This window comes from Molossus molossus, unplaced genomic scaffold (assembly GCF_014108415.1).
Source record: "Molossus molossus isolate mMolMol1 unplaced genomic scaffold, mMolMol1.p scaffold_m16_p_19, whole genome shotgun sequence".
NCBI classification, from domain to species: Eukaryota; Metazoa; Chordata; class Mammalia; order Chiroptera; family Molossidae; genus Molossus; species Molossus molossus.
Window position 1 is genome coordinate 33,112,599 of NW_023425354.1, and position 19,135 is coordinate 33,131,733.

General features: G+C 38.8%; 2 protein-coding genes across 2 annotated transcripts; one reads left to right on the forward strand and one right to left on the reverse strand.

Moving 5' to 3' along the window:
• The first annotated feature begins 324 nt into the window (after positions 1-324).
• Positions 325-17,274, forward strand: MEIOC (meiosis specific with coiled-coil domain). Its single transcript, XM_036269304.1, has 8 exons — positions 325-390; positions 928-1,062; positions 4,436-4,590; positions 8,855-8,959; positions 10,144-12,013; positions 12,812-12,946; positions 14,671-14,851; positions 17,045-17,274. The coding sequence occupies exons 1-8, from the start codon at positions 325-327 to the stop codon at positions 17,272-17,274; spliced, it is 2,877 nt and encodes a 958-aa protein (XP_036125197.1).
• On the reverse strand, positions 7,234-7,803 carry LOC118634630 (protein lifeguard 4-like). The gene has a single exon (XM_036269305.1). It carries the CDS (start codon positions 7,801-7,803, stop codon positions 7,234-7,236), a length of 570 nt encoding a protein of 189 aa, XP_036125198.1.
• Positions 17,275-19,135: the final 1,861 nt, after the last annotated feature.

Here is a 19,135-nt window from a genome sequence, read left to right on the forward strand (position 1 = left end):
GGAGGGTAACAGGCCCTAGAGGCGGTTGCCCATTGGCTGGGCAGCGGACCAATGAGGGGGTGTAAAGCGGGGGGAGGTTCTCACAGGAGGGGGCGGGCCCGGGCAGGTCGGTGCCCGGTCGCGAGCCGGGGTTGGCAATATAACGGCCTCTCCCCCGACCCTCTTTCCCGGCTCCGAGCCCCCACCTACAGACCGGCTCCAGGCAGCGCCCGGGGCGGCGGCGGCGGCGGCGGCGGGGTGCGGGCTGAGGGAGCTGGGTCTCGACGTCCCCCTCACCCCGGTGCCCCAGGAGCTGTACCGAGTCCCGGAGGGGCTGGGGGACCCATGGAGGTGAGAGGCGGACACCCCTCGCAGCCCCCTAACTCCCCAGGCCTCAGGGAGGGACTTGAGGTAAATGGTGGGGACGGCCAGGGCCCGGGTGGCGGCCGGACTTAGAGGACGGCGACTAGAGGAGAGGCTGAGGAGCGGGCGCGTCGGGAGACGCGGTTGTCTGAGGAGATCGCTGCAGGGCGGGAGAGGGCAGGTGGCTGGTGAGGAGCCCCGACGGGGCGCCCGGGTCGTGCCGCGGGGGCGGGCTGGGGGCGCGGCGACAGGTGGAGTCGGGGGCCGGGGTGTCCCGGCGCGGCTGACAGGACGGACGGGCCGCGGCCGCGACACCTCGACGTCGGGCCGCGGCGGCGCTGAGGCGGTGGCTGGCGACGTAGGCCCGTCAGGGCAGGCGACCGCGGCGCCCTCGGGTGGGCCCACAGACTGACGGCCAGGGCGGGGAGGGAACCCCGGGGACGCAGCGCGGGCCCCAGGTGACGGCCCTCGGCGGAGACGGGGGTCAAGTCAGGCGAACCGGCGAGGTGGACAGGAAGGGCCGTTTCAGCCGTGGCTCCACACGGCGTGATGTCTCTCCCCGGTCTCCCGTCCCTGCTCGCGCAGCCCAAGGTGGCGTTCCGCGGAGGTGCGAGTCGCTGCTGGAACCTGGGGGCCGACGCCAGCAGTAGGCTAACGGATGTGTTCAGCAGCGTGATGTTGACCGGCTCCTCCTCCTTCTACGATTGCTACAAAGCGCAGGTGCGTTCGCCGCCGCCGGGGTTGCGGGGTTTGTTCTAACCGGTCGGTTTACCTGAGCCGTTCACGCCGCTGTCCAGAGCGCTCGGCGCGTCCACACAGAGTTGGCGGAGCACGTGCTTTGCTTCGAAAACAAGTTAGGGAATAAGATGTCTAAGCGATTCTGGTTTTCGTCTTGCCTTCAGTAATGTCAGATATGTAAGGGAAAGATCCGTGTTTACTTAGACCTTAAAAAAAATTTTTTTTTTCTTCACGGATGTATCGTAACACCGTACAAACATGCCACCGTTTACCTCACCTAAAACATTTAGTTTTGTGAGTCATATTACGTTGGTCTTAGGGTGACTTAAGTCATATTCATTTGAAATGATTACTATCTTGTGTGTGGGGGGCACGTGCCCCTAGTGGGAACTGGCCGCGGGGCTGTCTGGTTCGCAGGCCGGCGTCAGCCGCTCAGCCGAACTGGCCAGGGCTCGTGTGAGCTTATTTAACCAGGATATCAGTGTTGGTCTTGTTACACCTTGAACTATAATGATACCCTGAAATAAGTTTTTACTCCACTCTACAGCCTTATAAAGTATTATGCCCACCATACCGATTGAGAAATTGAGGCTCAGAAAGCTTGATTTGCGCCCTAAGTGACAAAGCCCAGGTGGACCCAGGTCTTTTCACTGCCAACACCAGCATTCTACCGCTCTCTACAATTTTACATGATACTAAAATTTACTTGAATTTATTTTTAGTTGTTTTACCTATATCAAGGATATAAGTAGTAAATTTTGTAGTTACCTAGATCTAATTAATATGCCAACCCAAGCATTTGTGATTTAATCTCTAAATGTTTTAACTGAAAAATATCCAAATATTTAAAGTATAATTGTTTGAATTCTCCACATTACTTTAGTTGCTTGTTTTATCCTGAAATATAAAATTTAAATTAATCTTTTTTAAGAATTTAATTTTTCTAATACTCAAACTTATTTTAAAATGTGAAATATATTTGAAAAGAATATTCCCAAAATATATTTACTTTCCAGTATTCTTTACCTCATTTGATATTACATAATCTGAAAATGCTTCTTTTGTTTAAGCAACTACTTTAAAAAGATGAACAATTATTTATGTCACTTTGGATACTTCACACCTAAAAGAGAGTTAAGGTGGGCGTATGATAAAAACTTCAGAACTAAAGGAATAAAATTATGAAAGAGTCTAAAGATAAAAGTTACTAAGATCTGGAAAGATAGTTTTTAGTGGCACTCTTAGCAAAATTTCTTCTGTGCCTTAGTTTCCCCAGCTGAATACTTATCATAACATAAGCTATAAATAAGAAATTTATGTGTAGGTTTCAAATAGTTACCATAACCAAAATTTAAACAAATTGTTGTAAAATATTTGAGATTCCTGAAGATGGATGATTGGAAGGTATTAATTTTCATATTTTATTATTAAAGTATAAATTCAGTATGTGTGTTTAAAATGTTTTTCAGTTATGTCTATGAAGAACAAAAATTTAGGAATATAGGAATACATTGATCTAAATATGTGTTCTCTTTCATGTAAATTTTTTAAAATATGTTTTTATTGATGTTAGAGAGAGAAGAAAGAAAAGGGGGAGCGAGAGAGAGAGAAACATTGATGAGAGAAAACCTCATTGGGCTGCTTTCTGCATGCCCCCTACTGGGGATTGAGCCTGCAAACCAGACATGTGCCCTGACCAGGAATCCAACTGGGGATCTCTATTTAGGTGCATGGGAGGACACTCAGCCAACTGAGCCACATTGGCCAGGGCAATGTAAATTTTGATGAAGAGAATAAAAGCAATTAGAAAAAATTTTTAGTCAGGATTAGATTTTTCTGTATTTAATAAGTACAGGGTGGGGCAAGAGTAGGTTTACAGTTATTCGTATGGAAAATAATAACAATACAAGAATAAACTTACATACTCACAACTGTAAACCTACTTTTGCCTCAGCTTGTATAAGAAAATAATCATTTTTACTGTGTTATATCTGGATATTTGTAATCATTACATCTCAGATTTTAGTAGTTCTTTATTTGGAGAGTTAAAAATTATGAACCCATACTTTCAGACTTCTTTAAAGAAGCATTTTCTAGAATAAAATACATCTAAATGTTTCATCTTTTATTATTAAATTTATTCTACTATTTCAAGTATTTTATTTTTACTTCACAATCCTTCTTGGAAGGAGACAGGATTTTAAATCATTAAACTATTAAAATTCAAAATTTCACCTTATTTATCGAAGTTCATATGGAAGTGTACACAAGAAAAAGAAAATTAACTGGTATTTTTCTTCTAATTGTAGTAATATCTTTACATTTTCTGAAGAGATCATAACATTTTATATATCATCTCATTTTAAAAATATCTCCTAGAAATAGAAACAAGACTGAAAATTAAAGAAACTGCTTTAAAACATCCTAGAGTAGGAGTAAGAAGGCCTTAAGTTTGGATTTTAGTTTTGTCACCTTGGGCTCAGTAACTTGTAGTCTCAGTTTTCTTATTTTTTCTATTTTAATAGAATACCTATGTCATAGGGCTGACTGAATACAATAATGTATATGGAATTTGTTTGAAATTCTATATAAATGTACATTAACTTTTTTTAAAAAACAGATCAGGAGCATTAAGACTGAGCTTTGTAAATGATTTATGAAAAATAACATTACTAGTGTCTACATTATGCTCATCTGCTTAAAAAAATTGAAACTGCAGTAATTATAGGTGTCTTATACTAGGTATAAGCAAGAAGTACCCCCAGGAGTTAGATTAGGTCTGCCAAGTGCCTGTTTGTTTGTTTTTTTATCCTCACTTGAGGACATTTTTTTGTTTTTTGTTCAGCTAGAGTGAAGGGAGAGAGAGAGAAACATCGACGTGAAAGGGACACATCGAGTGGTTGCCACCTGCACGACTCAACCAGGGCCGGGGACAACTGCAACCAAGGTACATACCCTTAGCGGGAACCGAACCCGGGTCTCTCTGGACCACAGGCCGATGCTCTAACCGCTGAGCCAAACTGGCCAGGGCCAAGTGCCTGTTTTTGTAAAAAAAAAAAAAAAAATTATTGGAATACAGCTACATCCAAATGTTTACATATTATCTATCTATCCTGCTTTCAATGGAGACCTTAACAGTCAATAAACCCTAGTATTTCTTATCTGACTCTTTACAGAAAAAAATCTGCCAATCCCTAGTATAAAGTAAGCTCAAATGGCTAAGTCTAGTTTTGATTTTGTGTCCTCTTATGCATGTGTTATTTCCTCCTATTTCTTGTTATACCACTAATATTATGTAATAAATGTAGTTTTCTTTTGATGTGTCTGATACACAAATATTTCTATAAAATTTCAGAGTGAAGACAATGTTGACCTAAGGCAGACCTATACTCCACTTTCTTCAACAGAATATGCAAGTTCTGTAGATTCTTCCCTTTTTTATGCACCATGGTCTACTTATGGAGATGATATTAAGCAGCCTTCTAATTCTCAGGTTAATGTAAAGAACAGGTAAGTCAATAAATTTATTTCTCAGGCTAAATGAAGTGTTTTTAAGTTTAATTATATGTGAACCCAGTTGTATTAGCTCTTTGTTCCCTATGTCAACATTTTTAATTTTATATTTTTAACTTTTGTTATGGCATAATTTTATGTTTATCAAACTTCTAGGAAACTCTAAATTGGACAGTTATATATATAATTTTTAGCTTATTACTGTTTTTTATTCATTAGAGGCAACCTTTAGTGAATAAAACTTTGTTGTTGTTGTTGTTAATCCTCACCCAAGGATATTTTTCCCATTGATTTTTAGATAGCATGGAAAGGAGGGAGGGGGAACAGAGAGAGAGAGGGAGAGAGGGAGGGTGGGAGGGAGGGAGGAAGGGAGAGAGAGAGAGAGAGAGAGAGAGAGAGAGAGAGAGAGAGAGAGAGAGAGAGATCGAGATCCTCTCACATGGCCCCAGTCAGGGATCAAACCTCCTCTGCAACCCAGGTACATGCCCTTGACTGAGAATCGAACCCTCTACCCTTCGGTCCATGGGCTGATGCTCTAACATCTGAGCCAAACTGGCTGGGATAATAAACAGGATTTTTATCAAATGTAAGATACTTCTCATTTTTTTTTATCTTCATCCAGGGATACGTTTATTGATTTGAGAGAGAGAGGAAGGGAGACAGAGAGATAAACATCAATTGGTTGCCTCCCGCACACACCCTGACCGGGATCACACCCCGACTGGGATCAAACCCACAACCCAGGTATGTGCCCTGACCAGGAATCAAACCCAAAACCTTTTGGGGTATGGGATGACACTCCAACCACTGAGACACCTGGCCAGGGTTTAATTATTTTTCTATGCAATTCCACAATGGCCTACTCTATGCCAGATTCTCTCCTAATGGGGATATTAGCATTAACATGGCAAATATTATCCCCAACTTTATACATTTTACAGTACTGATGATGATGATTTGCTAGGCACTGCAAGTATGGTGAGGTTGAAAAGAGAAAGTGTAAGATATGGGAGCCTGCTACAAAGAGAAGCCTAGGAGAATGACATTTACCTTTATTTTAATTACATATAAGGAATCAGTTGATAGAAGCTGATGCATCTTTAGTTTAAGCAGAAAATAATTATTTTAAAAATCTTATTAATTAAAAAATTGTTTAAATTTTTGGTAAATTATAAAATAGTGACTTAATTAGAAAGATTATATAATATATAATTCTATAAAAAAAGGAATTTTTTTGTTTTAATCCTTACCTGAGGATATTTTTTCCATTAATTTTTAGATAAAGTGAAAGGGAGGGAGGGAGAAAAAAACATCAATGTGAGAAAGACACATCAATTGGTTGCCTGTAACCCAGGTACATGTCCTTCCTCATGCTCTAATTGCTGAGCCAAACCAACCAGGGCAAAAAAACAAATATTTTTAACTTGATATGTGTTATTTGAAAAAATTAAGACTTTACAAAAAATATATAAAGGAAAGCAGAGATCCACCTAACCTTGCCTCCCCACCTCCAAATAACAACTATTAATAGTTTAGTATATATTACATTGACTATTTTTAGATATATACTAATACATTATTACATAAAAAAACTTTATATTGAATATTTGTGAAATAACATGATGTAGTGGAAAAGATTTGTTTGACAAGTAAAAGTTTGGCAAATCATGTATCCTTGCAAAATATGAGTTTTTGTTTTTTTGGGTTTTTTTTATTTCAGTCACTTTTTATTTTATTTATTTTTTATCCTCACCTGAGGACATTTTTACATTTATCTTCAGATAGAGGGGGAGGGAGAGAGGGAGGAAAAGAGAGAGAGAAACATTTATCTTCAGATAGAGGGGGAGGAAGGGAGGGAGGAAGAGAGAGAGAGAGAAACATACATGTGAGAGAGACACATCAACTGGTTGCCACCCACACAAACCCAACTGGGGCCAGGGACAAACTGCAACCTAGGTACATGCCCTTAGCGGGAACTGAACCTGGGTCTCTCTGGTCCCCGGTGCCAACGCTTTAACCGCTGAGCCAAACCAGCTAGGGCTAATTTTTTTTTTTCTTTATGGAGTTTTAGAGAGGAAGGGTGAAGGAGAGACAGAGATAGAAACATTGATAAGAGAGAACATTGATTGGCCTCCTCCTGTGTGCCCCCACTGGGGATCAGGACCACAACCTGGGCATGTGCCCTGACTGGGAATCAAACCACGACCTCTTGGTGCATGGGTCAATGCTCTACCACTGAGCCACACCAGCCTAGCTTTGGTCACTTTTTTTTTTTTTTTAATCCTCACCTGAGGACATTTTTCCATTTTTTGTTCAGATAGAGTGGGAGGGAGAGAGAGAGAGAAGCATCGACACATTGAGTGGTTGCCACCCGCACAACCCAACCAGGGCCGGGGACAAACTGCAACCGAGGTACATGCCCTTAGCGGGAACCGAACCTGGGTCTCTCTGGACTGCAGGCCGATGCTCTAACCGCTGAGCCAAACCGGCCAGGGCACTTCGGTCACTTTTTATTAGCTGCTTCGAAAAATCGCAACAGGTGCAGGAACAGATTGATGATATCCAAGATGGCAGCTAATACATACTCCTCAAGTGACACAGCCTATGCATCAGTGAGTGTGTGTCATAGATGATGAATCCTCAGAAAAGAAGGGCTCCTACAGCAGCCACGACCAGTTCCACTGTCTCATAAAAAAATAACTTCAAGATTCCTGACAAGCAAAAAATCCACAAAACAGCAAACAATCCTGCTCCAAATTTGCTGAAATCTCTCTTAGATTGTAGAGTATTGATAGTCAAACCAAAAAATACCGCAGTAGTCAGTACAAATGCTTGCAGAATAATATATGCATCATAGAAAGTAACAATACTGGCCACACTCAGAGCTTCCAACAGTGTAAATCCAAAAAGCAGGTACAGGTTAAGGAGATGTTTATGTCTCTTTAGAGTCAATGCAAAAATCAAACCCAAAGATTCAATGGCAAACACCAAAGTTAAGGCAGGACTTTCATGTACAAGCGTCCGTATAGACTCAAAGTATAAAACAATTGCAGATGTCACTGTAGTTAAGAGAAATTGCAGAGAAAGAATGCTGTAGACTTTTCTTAGAAAGGCCATTCGGATGTACACACTGGCAGATGCCATCCAGTTCCCATAGTTGAAGTTGTCCTCGATGGAAGAGCTGAGGTAGCGAGGGACTGAGTCAGCCATGGCAGCACTGGTACCTCCAGCTCCCCACCGAAAAGCAGAAGAGACACTCAAGTTTCTTTTTTTTTTAATTTTTTTTCCTTTATTGATATAAGAGAGGGAGAGAGAGACAGAAATATCAATGAGAGAGAATATTGGTTGGCTGCCTCCTGCACACCCCCTACTGGGGATTAGGCCCACAACCTGGGCATGTGCCCTGATGGGGAATCGAACCAGCGACCTCCTGATGCATGGGTAGACACTCAACCACTGAGCCACACTGGCCAGACACTTTTCTGTTATATTTTATTTTATATTTATCCTCACCTGAGGATATTTTTCTATTTATCATCAGATAGAGTGGGAAAGAGGGAGAAGGAGAGAAACATCAATGCGAGATAGACACATTGACTGACTGCCTCCCACACGACCCCGACCAGGATCGGGGACGAACCACAACCGAGGTACGGGCTGGAATTAAACCCAAGACTCATTGGTCCATGGGCTGATGCTCTAACCGCTGAGCCAAACCAGTCAGGGCAAGTCTGTTACTTTTAAGGGATAATTGCAATATTTCTGTAGTATGTAGGATGGACCATATCACATTTTACTTTCTAATTCAACATGTAGTATAAAGAGACACAAAAATTGAGCAACAGGTTCATATGGTTTTCAAATAACAAATGAAAAATCTGAGCAAGTGTTTATGGAAGGATATACAATAGGATCAGATATACTTTTAGGTGCAGCCATAGTACCGAGCATCATAGATCAGAGATTCATATTTTGGTCACCTAAAATGAATAGCATGTGTTTTGGAGAATTAAGAGGTAGGCATACATTGTGAACTAGACGTAGGATTTTAAATGAAGGAAAAATATTTATGTAGCATATATAGTAAGCTAAAGTGGAAATTATTCTTGAGTTCTTGTTTCTTCTTTATTTGAAATTATCGTATAGATTCAATCCAAATAGTTTATAAAAAACAATGGTAGAATAAATCTGGAAATAGAAATCAGTATCTTGTATTTCAGTGTGAATAAAATAATTTTATGTGATACTCATTAATTTTTAGGATTCAAACAGAAAGAAATGACTATGGTAGTGAAACAGACTTATATGGACTTGTATCTAACATTTTGGAAGAACAAGATAAGTCACAACCATATTTTGCTGACGGGTTAGTATATCATATAAGCCATATAGTGTATAGTAAACATACATTTATTTATTTATTTATTTATTTTATTATTATTTTTTTTGGTACGTGCCCCTAGCGGGAACCGAACCCGGGATTCTCTGGTCCACAGACCAACGCTCCAACAGCTGAACCAAACCAGTCAGGGCTATAGTAAACTTTTAAATTCACATACAGGGTGGCGCAAAAGTAGACTTACAGTTGTGTGTACGTGAAACAGTTTATTCTTGAGTTATTATTTATTAATTATTGTATTCTTTTCCATATGAACAACTATAAACCTACTTTTGCCCCACCCTGTATACTAGATTATCCTATTTATTAACTTTTATTTTTACTTAATAGGGGATTATCTGACAGTAGACATCTTAATTCAAATACTTGTTTCTAGGAGCCTTGATTTTGCTAAGGTCCTTATATACAATTGAAAATTACAGTCTAAGGTTTAATTTGCTATTAAGAACTTTCATTTGGAAAATTACTCTTGCATAATTCAGAGCTATTTCCCTTGAGTTCATGAGCTAAAGTTTGGCTTAAAGAGTATAAAATCCAAGGAATTTATATACATATATCCCAAAGAATAAAATTAGGATCTCTGCTGTGCAGAAATCCATATGGATTTTATTCATTTGGTAAAAAAATTTTTAAATATACATTAATTGTTTTATTTGGGTGTGAAAGTCATATTACCCAAATGCCCTATTTCATAAATAGGGAAGTATGCCGCACACATGTAACCAATTAAAATACTTTAATTTCAATAATAGTTTCAACAAAACACATCTTTTTTCATTGAAAAAATTGTGATCAACAACACTTTTGTATTATGTAATAACCTACTTAAAGGAAAAACTTAATTTTCTGCTTACTATAGATAAAATATTACATAAGACTATACAGTCATCAGCCTTAGGCCTTAGTTAATGCCTCTTGGAAAAATATAGTGAAGCCATATTAAGATTAAAATACATATTCATATAGCATATAGAACATTTCAAGTGACAGAGAATTATTTGAATGTAATGGTAGCTTAAAAGAGTTGAAAAGGATTAGAGGATGCTGAGGTGGGGCGAGATAAGTGTTTTTAAAAACCTTTCCTACCTTCTCCACTGATGATAATGTTTTTTAAAACCTAAATTGTAATTAAATATATTTACTTGTTCCAGGACCTGCTCCTCCAATTTAAAGTCAGTTTGGCCAATGAACACAAGCAGATTTGCAGATCACCATGACCTGTTAACAGAAACCAAAAGGCCAATAGATACAGCCATCTCTCAGCAAGCTTTTTATAGTGGTGAATCTGTGTCAGCAGTGGAAAAGCAATACCTGCATAATAGTAATCTCACACCACAACAAAAAATAGATGAACTTTATCATGGATTTACTGGTTTAGACCTTGAAGAACAATGGATGTACCCCTCACGAAGTGATCATTCTAACTGTTACAATATTCAGACAAATGATACAGCTAAGACAACATTCCAAGAATATCCATTTGTCAAAAACTGTTTTACACCACAAGCTGGCCTGTCTGATGTCATGAAAGAATCAGGACTTGATACTTACCCTTATGGAAGAGAGAAAATGTGTGTTAAAAGTCTTGAAGCACCGTTACAGCAAAAACGGGCAGAGATATTTCTTTCCCAGTTTAATAGATACAATGAAAATGCAGATTATTGTAGATACCCAGAATATGCTCATCCTAATAAGGCTAAGCTTAATAAGTGTTCAAATTTTAGTGTCCAGGATAGTAAAAAATTAGCCAATGGCACACCTGAAACACCAACTGTAGAAGCAGACACCTACACAAAGTTATTTCAAGTTAAACCAGCAAATCAGAAGAAAATGGAAGAGATAATTCCTGACCAGCAGAATTTCACGTTTCCAAAAACAACACCACACATGACAGAAAAACAGTTTGCAAAGGAAGCAGCATTCACTGCTGATTTTGGCTTAAAATCAGAATATGGACTAAAACCTCATACAGTTTGTCCAGCTAATAATGATTTTGCCAATGTCACAGAAAAGCAACAGTTTGCTAAAGTTGACCCCTCAAATTCTGAGTATTTTAAATCAGTGAACTTATTGTCAAACTCAGCAACATCTTCAGGAGGTATCAGTTTAAATAGGCCAACTTGGATGAATGTCCACACAAAAAATAACACTCCTATTCCTTATCGAAATCAAGGTAACTTGATGAAATTAAGTAGTCATTTAAGTGCAGCTTCAAAAGGTTCTAACCATTCTTCAGATTTTCCCCAACTATCATCCGCAAATTTAACTCCAAATAGCAATTTGTTTCAGAAATATTGCCAAGAAAACCCTTCAACATTTCCTAGTTTTGATTTCAATTATAATGGTGCAGAAAGAATTCAATCTGTCAATCACATGGAAGGACTGACAAAGACTGCGGAAGAAAATCTCTTTGAATTGGTTACTGATAAAAAAATAAAGCAGCCAAACGGATTTTGTGATAATTATTCAGCTCAGCAGTATGGGATCATTGAAAATGTAAACAAACATAATTTTCAGGCTAAGCCCCAGAGTGGACTTTATGATCCTGAGGAAGGTCCAAAGCATTTAGATGGTTTACCTCAAAATACATATCAAGATCTGTTGGAGGCACAGAGTCATTTTAATAGCCACAGACAGGGAAGTGGAGACAACAATATTAATAGCCGTGTGAATCGCACACAGGCGTCATGCTTTTCTAATTATATGATGGGAGATTTAAGGCATAATCAGAGTTTTCAACAACTTGGTTTAAATGGGTTTCCCTTAAGATCCACCCACCCATTTAGCCATTCAGTTGTTCCCCTGCTGGATTCCTATGATTTGTTTTCTTTTGATGACTTAAGCCATTTATACCCTTATTTCAATGATATGATGTACGGTGATAATTCCTTTTCTGGTTTCGTACCAACTTTTGGATTTCAAAGACCAATTAAAACCCGTAGTGGGCCAGCCAGTGAACTTCATATTCGTCTAGAAGAATGCTATGAACAATGGAGAGCATTAGAAAAGGAGAGAAAAAAGGTAACACAAAGCTGTCCATTTAGGAGTAACTTAGGATGTCCCCTATGCCTATCTCAATTTTGTTTACCTTTGTGTACTTTGAGTAACTTGCTTTATTTCTAAGATGACTTCTTTCCTAATGGGCAGTATTTGTTAAATTCATGACTATAAGAAATTAATTAGGTGACTTAAAGACTAAAAAGGCTGGGGGAGGGGGAATGGAGACATCTGTGATAGTGTCACCAATAAAAACAAAAATAAATGTTTTAAAAAGACTAAAAAAACTTGGGATTAAAAAATTGTTGCTTATATAAAGTTTATTTTGCCAGTGAAGTAGACTTTTTCCTTAATGGGTTAAAAGTTTATTTCTTTGAATTTTTATTTATTTTTAAATCTTTACCTGAGTATATTTTTCCATTTATCTTCAGATAGAGTGGGAGAGAGGGAGGGAGAGAGAGATCGATTGGTTGCCTCCCACATGAGGTATGACCAGGGTAAATCGCAACTGAGGTACATGACCTTGACCAGAATTGAACCTGTGACTCTGGTCCCCAGGCTGACGCTCCAACCACTGAGCCAAACCCACCAGAGCATATTTCTTTGAATTTTTTAAGTATTAAACTGTTGGAGTGTTCAGGTATTTTATTTGTATTAAGTGTAATAGAAAAATACTGTGGTTTGTATTTGCTGCCTTTTGATACCAAAACAATTATTATTTAAAGGAGTAGTTTTTCATTTATTGCTTAGGCCGAAGAGAAATATTACAATTGAATCATATTTGGAAAACTTATAATCTAAAAATTATATAATTTTTTACAGACTGAATTGGCCCTTGCCAAGAATTACCCAGGAAAAAAAGTATCCAGTACTAACAACACTCCAATTCCAAGGCTGACTTCCAACCCATCTAGAGTTGATCGTTTAATTGTAGATGAACTTCGAGAACAAGCCAGGGTAAGCTGTAAAAACTTCCAATAATGGACTTTTAAATTGCATGATACATTTTTATAGCATTTCAATAAGGTAGATTTCTGAAGGATTTAATTAATTATTTATTTATTTATTTTATTTTATTTATTTATTTATTTTTTTGTGGTATGTGCCCCTAGCGGGAACCAAACCCAGGACTCTTCGGTCTGCAGGCCAACGCTCAACCACTGAGCCAAACTGGCCAGGGCAGAATTCTAAAGAATTTTAAAATCAAATTTATGTGTAACTAAAAAAAAATTTTTTTTTCTTTATTGACTTTAGAGAAAGAGGGAGAGGGAGAGAGAGAAACATCCATGAGAGAGAACAATTGGCACCTCCTGTATGCCCCCTACTGGGTATTTGGTCCACAACCTGGGCATGTGCCCTGAACAGGAATCGAATGGCGACCTCTTGGTGCATGGCTCGACACTCAACCACTGAGCCACACTGGCTGGGCTATGTGTAACTCTCTGAAGTATATTGTTTGGTCCTAGAACTATGATTAATATTTAGGAAAGAGAAAATAGCCCCACTTAATTATTTAAAGGTAAGTTTAGTTAACTTAAATGGTTCTTCTTCAAATTCAAGTTGGCAGTGGAGCTAATCCTCAACAGAAATAATTTTTTTTAAAACAAAACAATTTTGAATATTATTTATAGGGAAAATCCCATTTCTTAGTCACAAACATTCATTTTATACCTTGATGAGCAAGCCGTGCTTGCATTATACAGGATGGTAAATTAATAGGGAATATCCATATTTCATTTTCTTAACCCTGCACTAAGTTATTCAACAAACAAGTATATACAGCAGTGTATTAAATAACTGATAAACTGAAGTATGTAGGTATGCATAATTTTATAAAATAGTCTTGTTTTGGGAAAGTAGTATATCACTTCAAATAAAATATTGTATAAAATACTGATATTAAGTCCTTTTGTAATTTAATAAATGATTATTCCTATTATCTCTTTTGTAATTTCAGAATTCTCTAATCAACTTTAATAGAGTAGGGTACTTTTTTTTCCCCTTGACATCCCCCCCCTTTTTTAAATATGTTTTCATTGATTTTTTTTTTAGAGAGAGGAAGGGAGAGAGATAGAAACATCAATGTGAGAGAGAAACATTGATCGGCTGCCTCCTGCATGCCCCCTACTGGGGATCGATCCCAAAACCTGGGCATGTGTCCTGACCTAGAATGGAACTGGGACCTCTCAGTCCATGGGACAATGTTCAATCCACTGAGCCACACCGGCCAGGCTTGATATTTGTCTCTTAAAAAGTTAGTTTTCCAAGTAAAATTTGATGAAGATTCTTGAGAAAAAGCATGCAGTGAAACAGGTTGCTTCTCTGGTTGAATAAAAGCCACTTTAGGAATTAGAAAAATCAATATAACAGAGTCTATTTTATTGAACATCAGTTTCTTACTTGTACCATGCTGTCTTTAAAATATAGGTATGAACTAGTTTATTCCCATTAACTGATTACCTGAAAGTTTTTAGAATGAACATACACAAGTAGGTATAAAAGACCGACTTTCCATCTTTGTTTCCCCCAGCACAGTGTCAGGACACAATAAGCATTTCATTATTTACTGAATATTATTGCTCTCATGTCTATTCTGCTTCACTGAAGATTTGTTTTTACTTAATATCAGGACAATGTGGTAATGTAAGACGCCTTATCAAAATTTAAAATCTTTCCCTCAGGTTGTGACTTTACTAGGCAAAATGGAACGTCTTCGAAGCTCTCCCCTGCATGCCAATATCTCTACTGCTCTTGATAGACACTTAGAGTCCATTCACATTGTACAGTCACGCAGAAAGGATGAAATTGTTAATGCTTCAAATCGTCAAAAGCAAGGAGTTCCTAGATGCCAAGATGACAGAGGTACAAATATTATTGCATATTCTTTTTTTTAAATAATTTTGATTTTTTAGAGAGAGAGGAAGGGAGAGATACGAGATAGAAACATCAATATGAGAGAGAACCATCGATTGGCTGCCTCCTGCATGCCCCTCAATGGGGATTGAGCCCCCAACCTGGGCATATGCCCTGACCAGGAATTGAACTGGGACCTCTCAGTCCTTGGGACGACACTCAATCCACTGAGCCACACAAGCTGGGCAATGCATATTCTTTTAATAAGACAAGAGAGCTTGAATTTTTTTTTTTATCCTCACCCAAGGACATTTTTCCATTTTTTGTTCAGATAGAGTGGGAGGAAGAGAGAGAAAGAGAAACATCGACGTGAAAGGGACACATCAAGTGGTTGCCACCACACGACCCATCCAGGGCTGGTGACAAACTGCAACCGAGGTTCGTGCCCTTAGGAGGAACCGAACCCAGGTCTCTCTGGACCGCAGGCTGATGCTCTAAACGCTGAGCCAAACCACCAGGGCGGAAGTTTGAATAAAATCATATTCTAAGGTTAAAAGGTTGGACTTCTTAGATTTACACTTTTCTAAAGAATAAATTGGTAGCCCTGGCCGGTTTGGCTCAGTGGTTAGAGCGTCGGCCTGCGGTCCGGAGAGACCCGGGTTCGGTTCTCGCTAAGGGCACGTACTTCAGTTGCAGTTTGTCCCCGGCCCTGGTTGGTTGTGCGGGTGGCAGCCACTCGATGTGTCCCTTTCACGTCGATGTTTCTCTCTCTCTCTCTCTTCCTCTCTCTCCCTCCCACTCTATCTGTACAAAAAAACGGAAAAGTGTCCTCGGGTGAGGATTAAAAAAAAAAAGAATAAATTGGTAAAAGATGCCCACATAATCTACTCCAAAAGTACCTTGATCTGTTTTGTTAACTTAATCTGCTTTATTATAATCCAATCAAAGTATGTGTTCTACCCAAAGCATAGTCATCATACAAGTCAGAAATAAAGCGTCAACACATTTATTTATTTATTTATTTATTCCTCACCAGTGGATATCCTGCCATCCATTTTTGGATAGAGTGGAAGGGAGGGAGGGAGGGAGGGAGGGAGGGAGGGAGGGAGGGAGGGAGGGAAAGAGAAATAAACAAACATTGATGTGAGAGAAACACATTGACTGGTTGCCTTCTGCATGACCCTTACCAGGGCCAGGGGATCAAACCTGAAACCCAGGCACATGTCCCCAACTGGAAATCGAACCCACAATCCTCCAGTCAGTGGGCCAATGCTTTAACCTAACGGCTGAGCCAAACTGGCCAGGGCTAAAGTGTCAACACTTTTATAAAAAAATTTTTTCTTTACTGAGTTAGAGGGAGAGATAGAAACAGCCTTGAGAGAGAACATGGATTGGCCGCCTCCCGCATGCCCCTCACTGGGGATCGGGCCCACAACCTGAGCATGTGCCCTGACCAGGAATCTAACCCTCGACCTTCTGGCGCATGGGTCAATGCTCAACCACTGAGCCACACTGGCCAGGCTAAAGTGTCAACACTTAAATACATATTAAATCAAGAAATTTGGTTAGCTTAGTCAATATCTATCCTTCTTTTATAAAAATAATATTTGATCATTTAGTAGCTCAGCACTGAGTTTTGTTTAAGAGTTAAGGGAAACTTGCCCTGGCCGGTTTGACTCAGCTATAAGAGCGTCAGCCCGCGGACCAATGACCTGGGATGGTTCACACTAAGGGCATGTACCTCAGTTGCAGTTTGTCCCTGGCCCTGGTTGGGGTTGTGTGGGTGGCAACCAGTTGATGTGTCTCTCTCACATCGATGTTTCTCTCTCTCTCTTCCTCCCTCTCTCCTTCCCGCTCTATTTGAAGATGAATGCAAAGAAAATGTCCTCGGGTGAGGGAAAAAAAGAGTTAAGGGAAACTTGCCCAGCCAGCGTGGCTCAGTGGATTGAGTGTTAGCCCATGGACTGAGAGGTCCTGGTTCTATTCCCGGTCAGGGCATGTGCCCAGGTTGCAGGCTTGATCCCCAGTTGGGGGTGTGCAGAAGGCAGCCAATCTATGTATCTCTCTCACATGGATGTTTCTATCTCTCTGTCCCTTCCACTCTCTAAAAAAAAAAAATCAATTAAAAATTACTTAAAAAAAAAAGTGAAGGGAAACTTAAATGGTATCTAATGTGAACTGGCTCTGAATGTTTTTTTACAGATGTTTTTGCCCTTGCTTCAGCAATTAAAGAGATGTGTGTGGCTACTCGGAAGGCACGCACTACTCTGTGGTGTGCACTGCAGATGACCTTGCCAAAAACAGCCAATACAGCTGGCCAAGCAGATGTGGAAAAGGCTTCACAAGATATAGTAAACTGCGAAGATAAAGTCCATGAAAGTATAAATAGTAGCAATCCAATGAACCAGAGAGGTGATGCAAATAAACATTAAGGAAGTGCCAGCAGAAAGAATAAAAAGCTGATAAGTAAATGTATCAAGACACGCTCAACAATTTTAATGAACTTGTCAAATTGAAAATTTCAATGCATTTTTTTTCAGATTTAGAGTTTAATACCTTAATGAAGTCTAACTTCTATTTAAAAATATATTTGGAATGAATCAGATATAGTTTAAAGTGAACTCAAAGAGAAGGTTGACTACTCTAGGAGTTCTGAGTAGTCAAAGATAAGTTTAAGTAAATTAATATTTCCTAACAGCTAAAATATTGCTTAAACCCATTCTGCAGTGCAGGTAAATGCAAATGTGAAATTCTTCTAGAAGATAAGTTTTCATTTAGGTCTGCCTTAGTAAGTATAATTCCAAATAATGAATCTAAATGACTGTAACCCAATTATGGCTACAGTCTAGTAAGCAAGACAAGTTTTGATTGTGATATAAAAGTGTTTTCCTTACAAAACTGGATAATACCTAGGAAACAAAGGAAAACAAGAATGAACCCAATATTCATGTAAAACTTTAATATTTAAACTACTACCATATTTATCATTTGAAATCTTAGTTGCCTAAGTATATGGAGGGAAATGCATCTGATTCTCCTAAATTAGTGATAAAAGTGCCAGTGTAAAAACCATGCAAGTTACTGAATATAAAACCTGTTCAAATCATTTGTGTATATTCTTAAAACTTAATTATATACTATCAATTATTAAATATTTCAAATTTTAAAGTATTTAAATTGAATCGAAAAAAAACATTTCCTTTATCTGGATCTTTTAGATTTGATGCACAGTAACTAAAATAATGACTATTGTTTTAATACCCTTAGTTTGCTGCCTTTTATGAGGGTATCACGAAGTTTTAAAATATATTTTTAAGGTTAATCTTTAACTAGTTTAGTTTGCAATTGGTTAGTGTATATTTTGTGTAGTTGTGTTCATTAGTTTGCTTCTGTATTTTTTTAAAAGAGCTCTTGAAAGCTTCACTTTTTCTGTTTCTCATCACTTAATATCTTTGTATGAAACCCAAGTAATTTATTCATTAATATGAAATGTTGATATTATGTGACTCAGATCTTGGGTTTTAATATTTCTAGCATGAGTTAAACTATGATATAATGTACTGATGAAATTTAATTGAACTATCTTGACTAGAAACACTGATGTTTTAAATGTTGGTGTTTTTCCTAGTTTTGGAAATCCTGGTATAAAAAAAAGAGTGTAATCACACCACATAAATTTTCTTTAGATGATGTGCGGAAGAAACTGATTGAGAATTCAGGAGTAACTGTGGGGAGAAACATTTTGATCACTGATATGCCTTAGAACTACCAAATGAATTACATTGAAGGTAGTCAAATAAAATAGATCACCCCACCACAGTCACTGCATAGAAAGTGGTTAAGTTTGACATAAGACATGTTGGATGTTATAATAACAAATATTGTACTAATTTAGTCTCTCAGGAAAAGAAAATAAATTTTGTTGAAAATATCTGGTTTCATTTTTTACATCTGTATTAGTTTCTAACCTTAAAATTCACTCATGTCAGAAAACTAAATTTCATTTAACTGATAAAAACTGGTGCTGCCCTGTCCGGTTTGGCTCAGCGGTTAGAGCGTCAGCCTGTGGTCCAGAGAGACCCGGGTTCGGTTACCGCTAAGGGTACATACCTCGGTTGCAGTTTGTCCCCGGCCTTGGTTGGTTGTGCGGGTGGCAGCCACTCAATGTGTCCCTTTCATGCCGATGTTTCTCTCTCTCTCTCTCTCTCTCTCTCCCTCCCACTCTATCTGAACAAAAAATGGAAAAATGTCCTCGGGTGAGGATAAAAAAGAGAGAGAAAAAAACACACAAAA

What these genes read in the sequence shown, in the direction of transcription:
- MEIOC (XM_036269304.1), top strand. Translation starts at nt 325, where the DNA reads ATGGAGGTGAGAGGCGGACACCCCTCGCAGCCCCCTAACTCCCCAGGC. An exon ending in GCCTCAGGGAGGGACTTGAG is followed by an intron (nt 391 to 927) that starts GTAAATGGTGGG and finishes CTGCTCGCGCAG; the next exon opens with CCCAAGGTGGCGTTCCGCGG. An exon ending in TAGAAAAGGAGAGAAAAAAG is followed by an intron (nt 12,014 to 12,811) that starts GTAACACAAAGC and finishes AATTTTTTACAG; the next exon opens with ACTGAATTGGCCCTTGCCAA.
- LOC118634630 (XM_036269305.1), bottom strand. Translation starts at nt 7,803, where the DNA reads ATGGCTGACTCAGTCCCTCGCTACCTCAGCTCTTCCATCGAGGACAAC.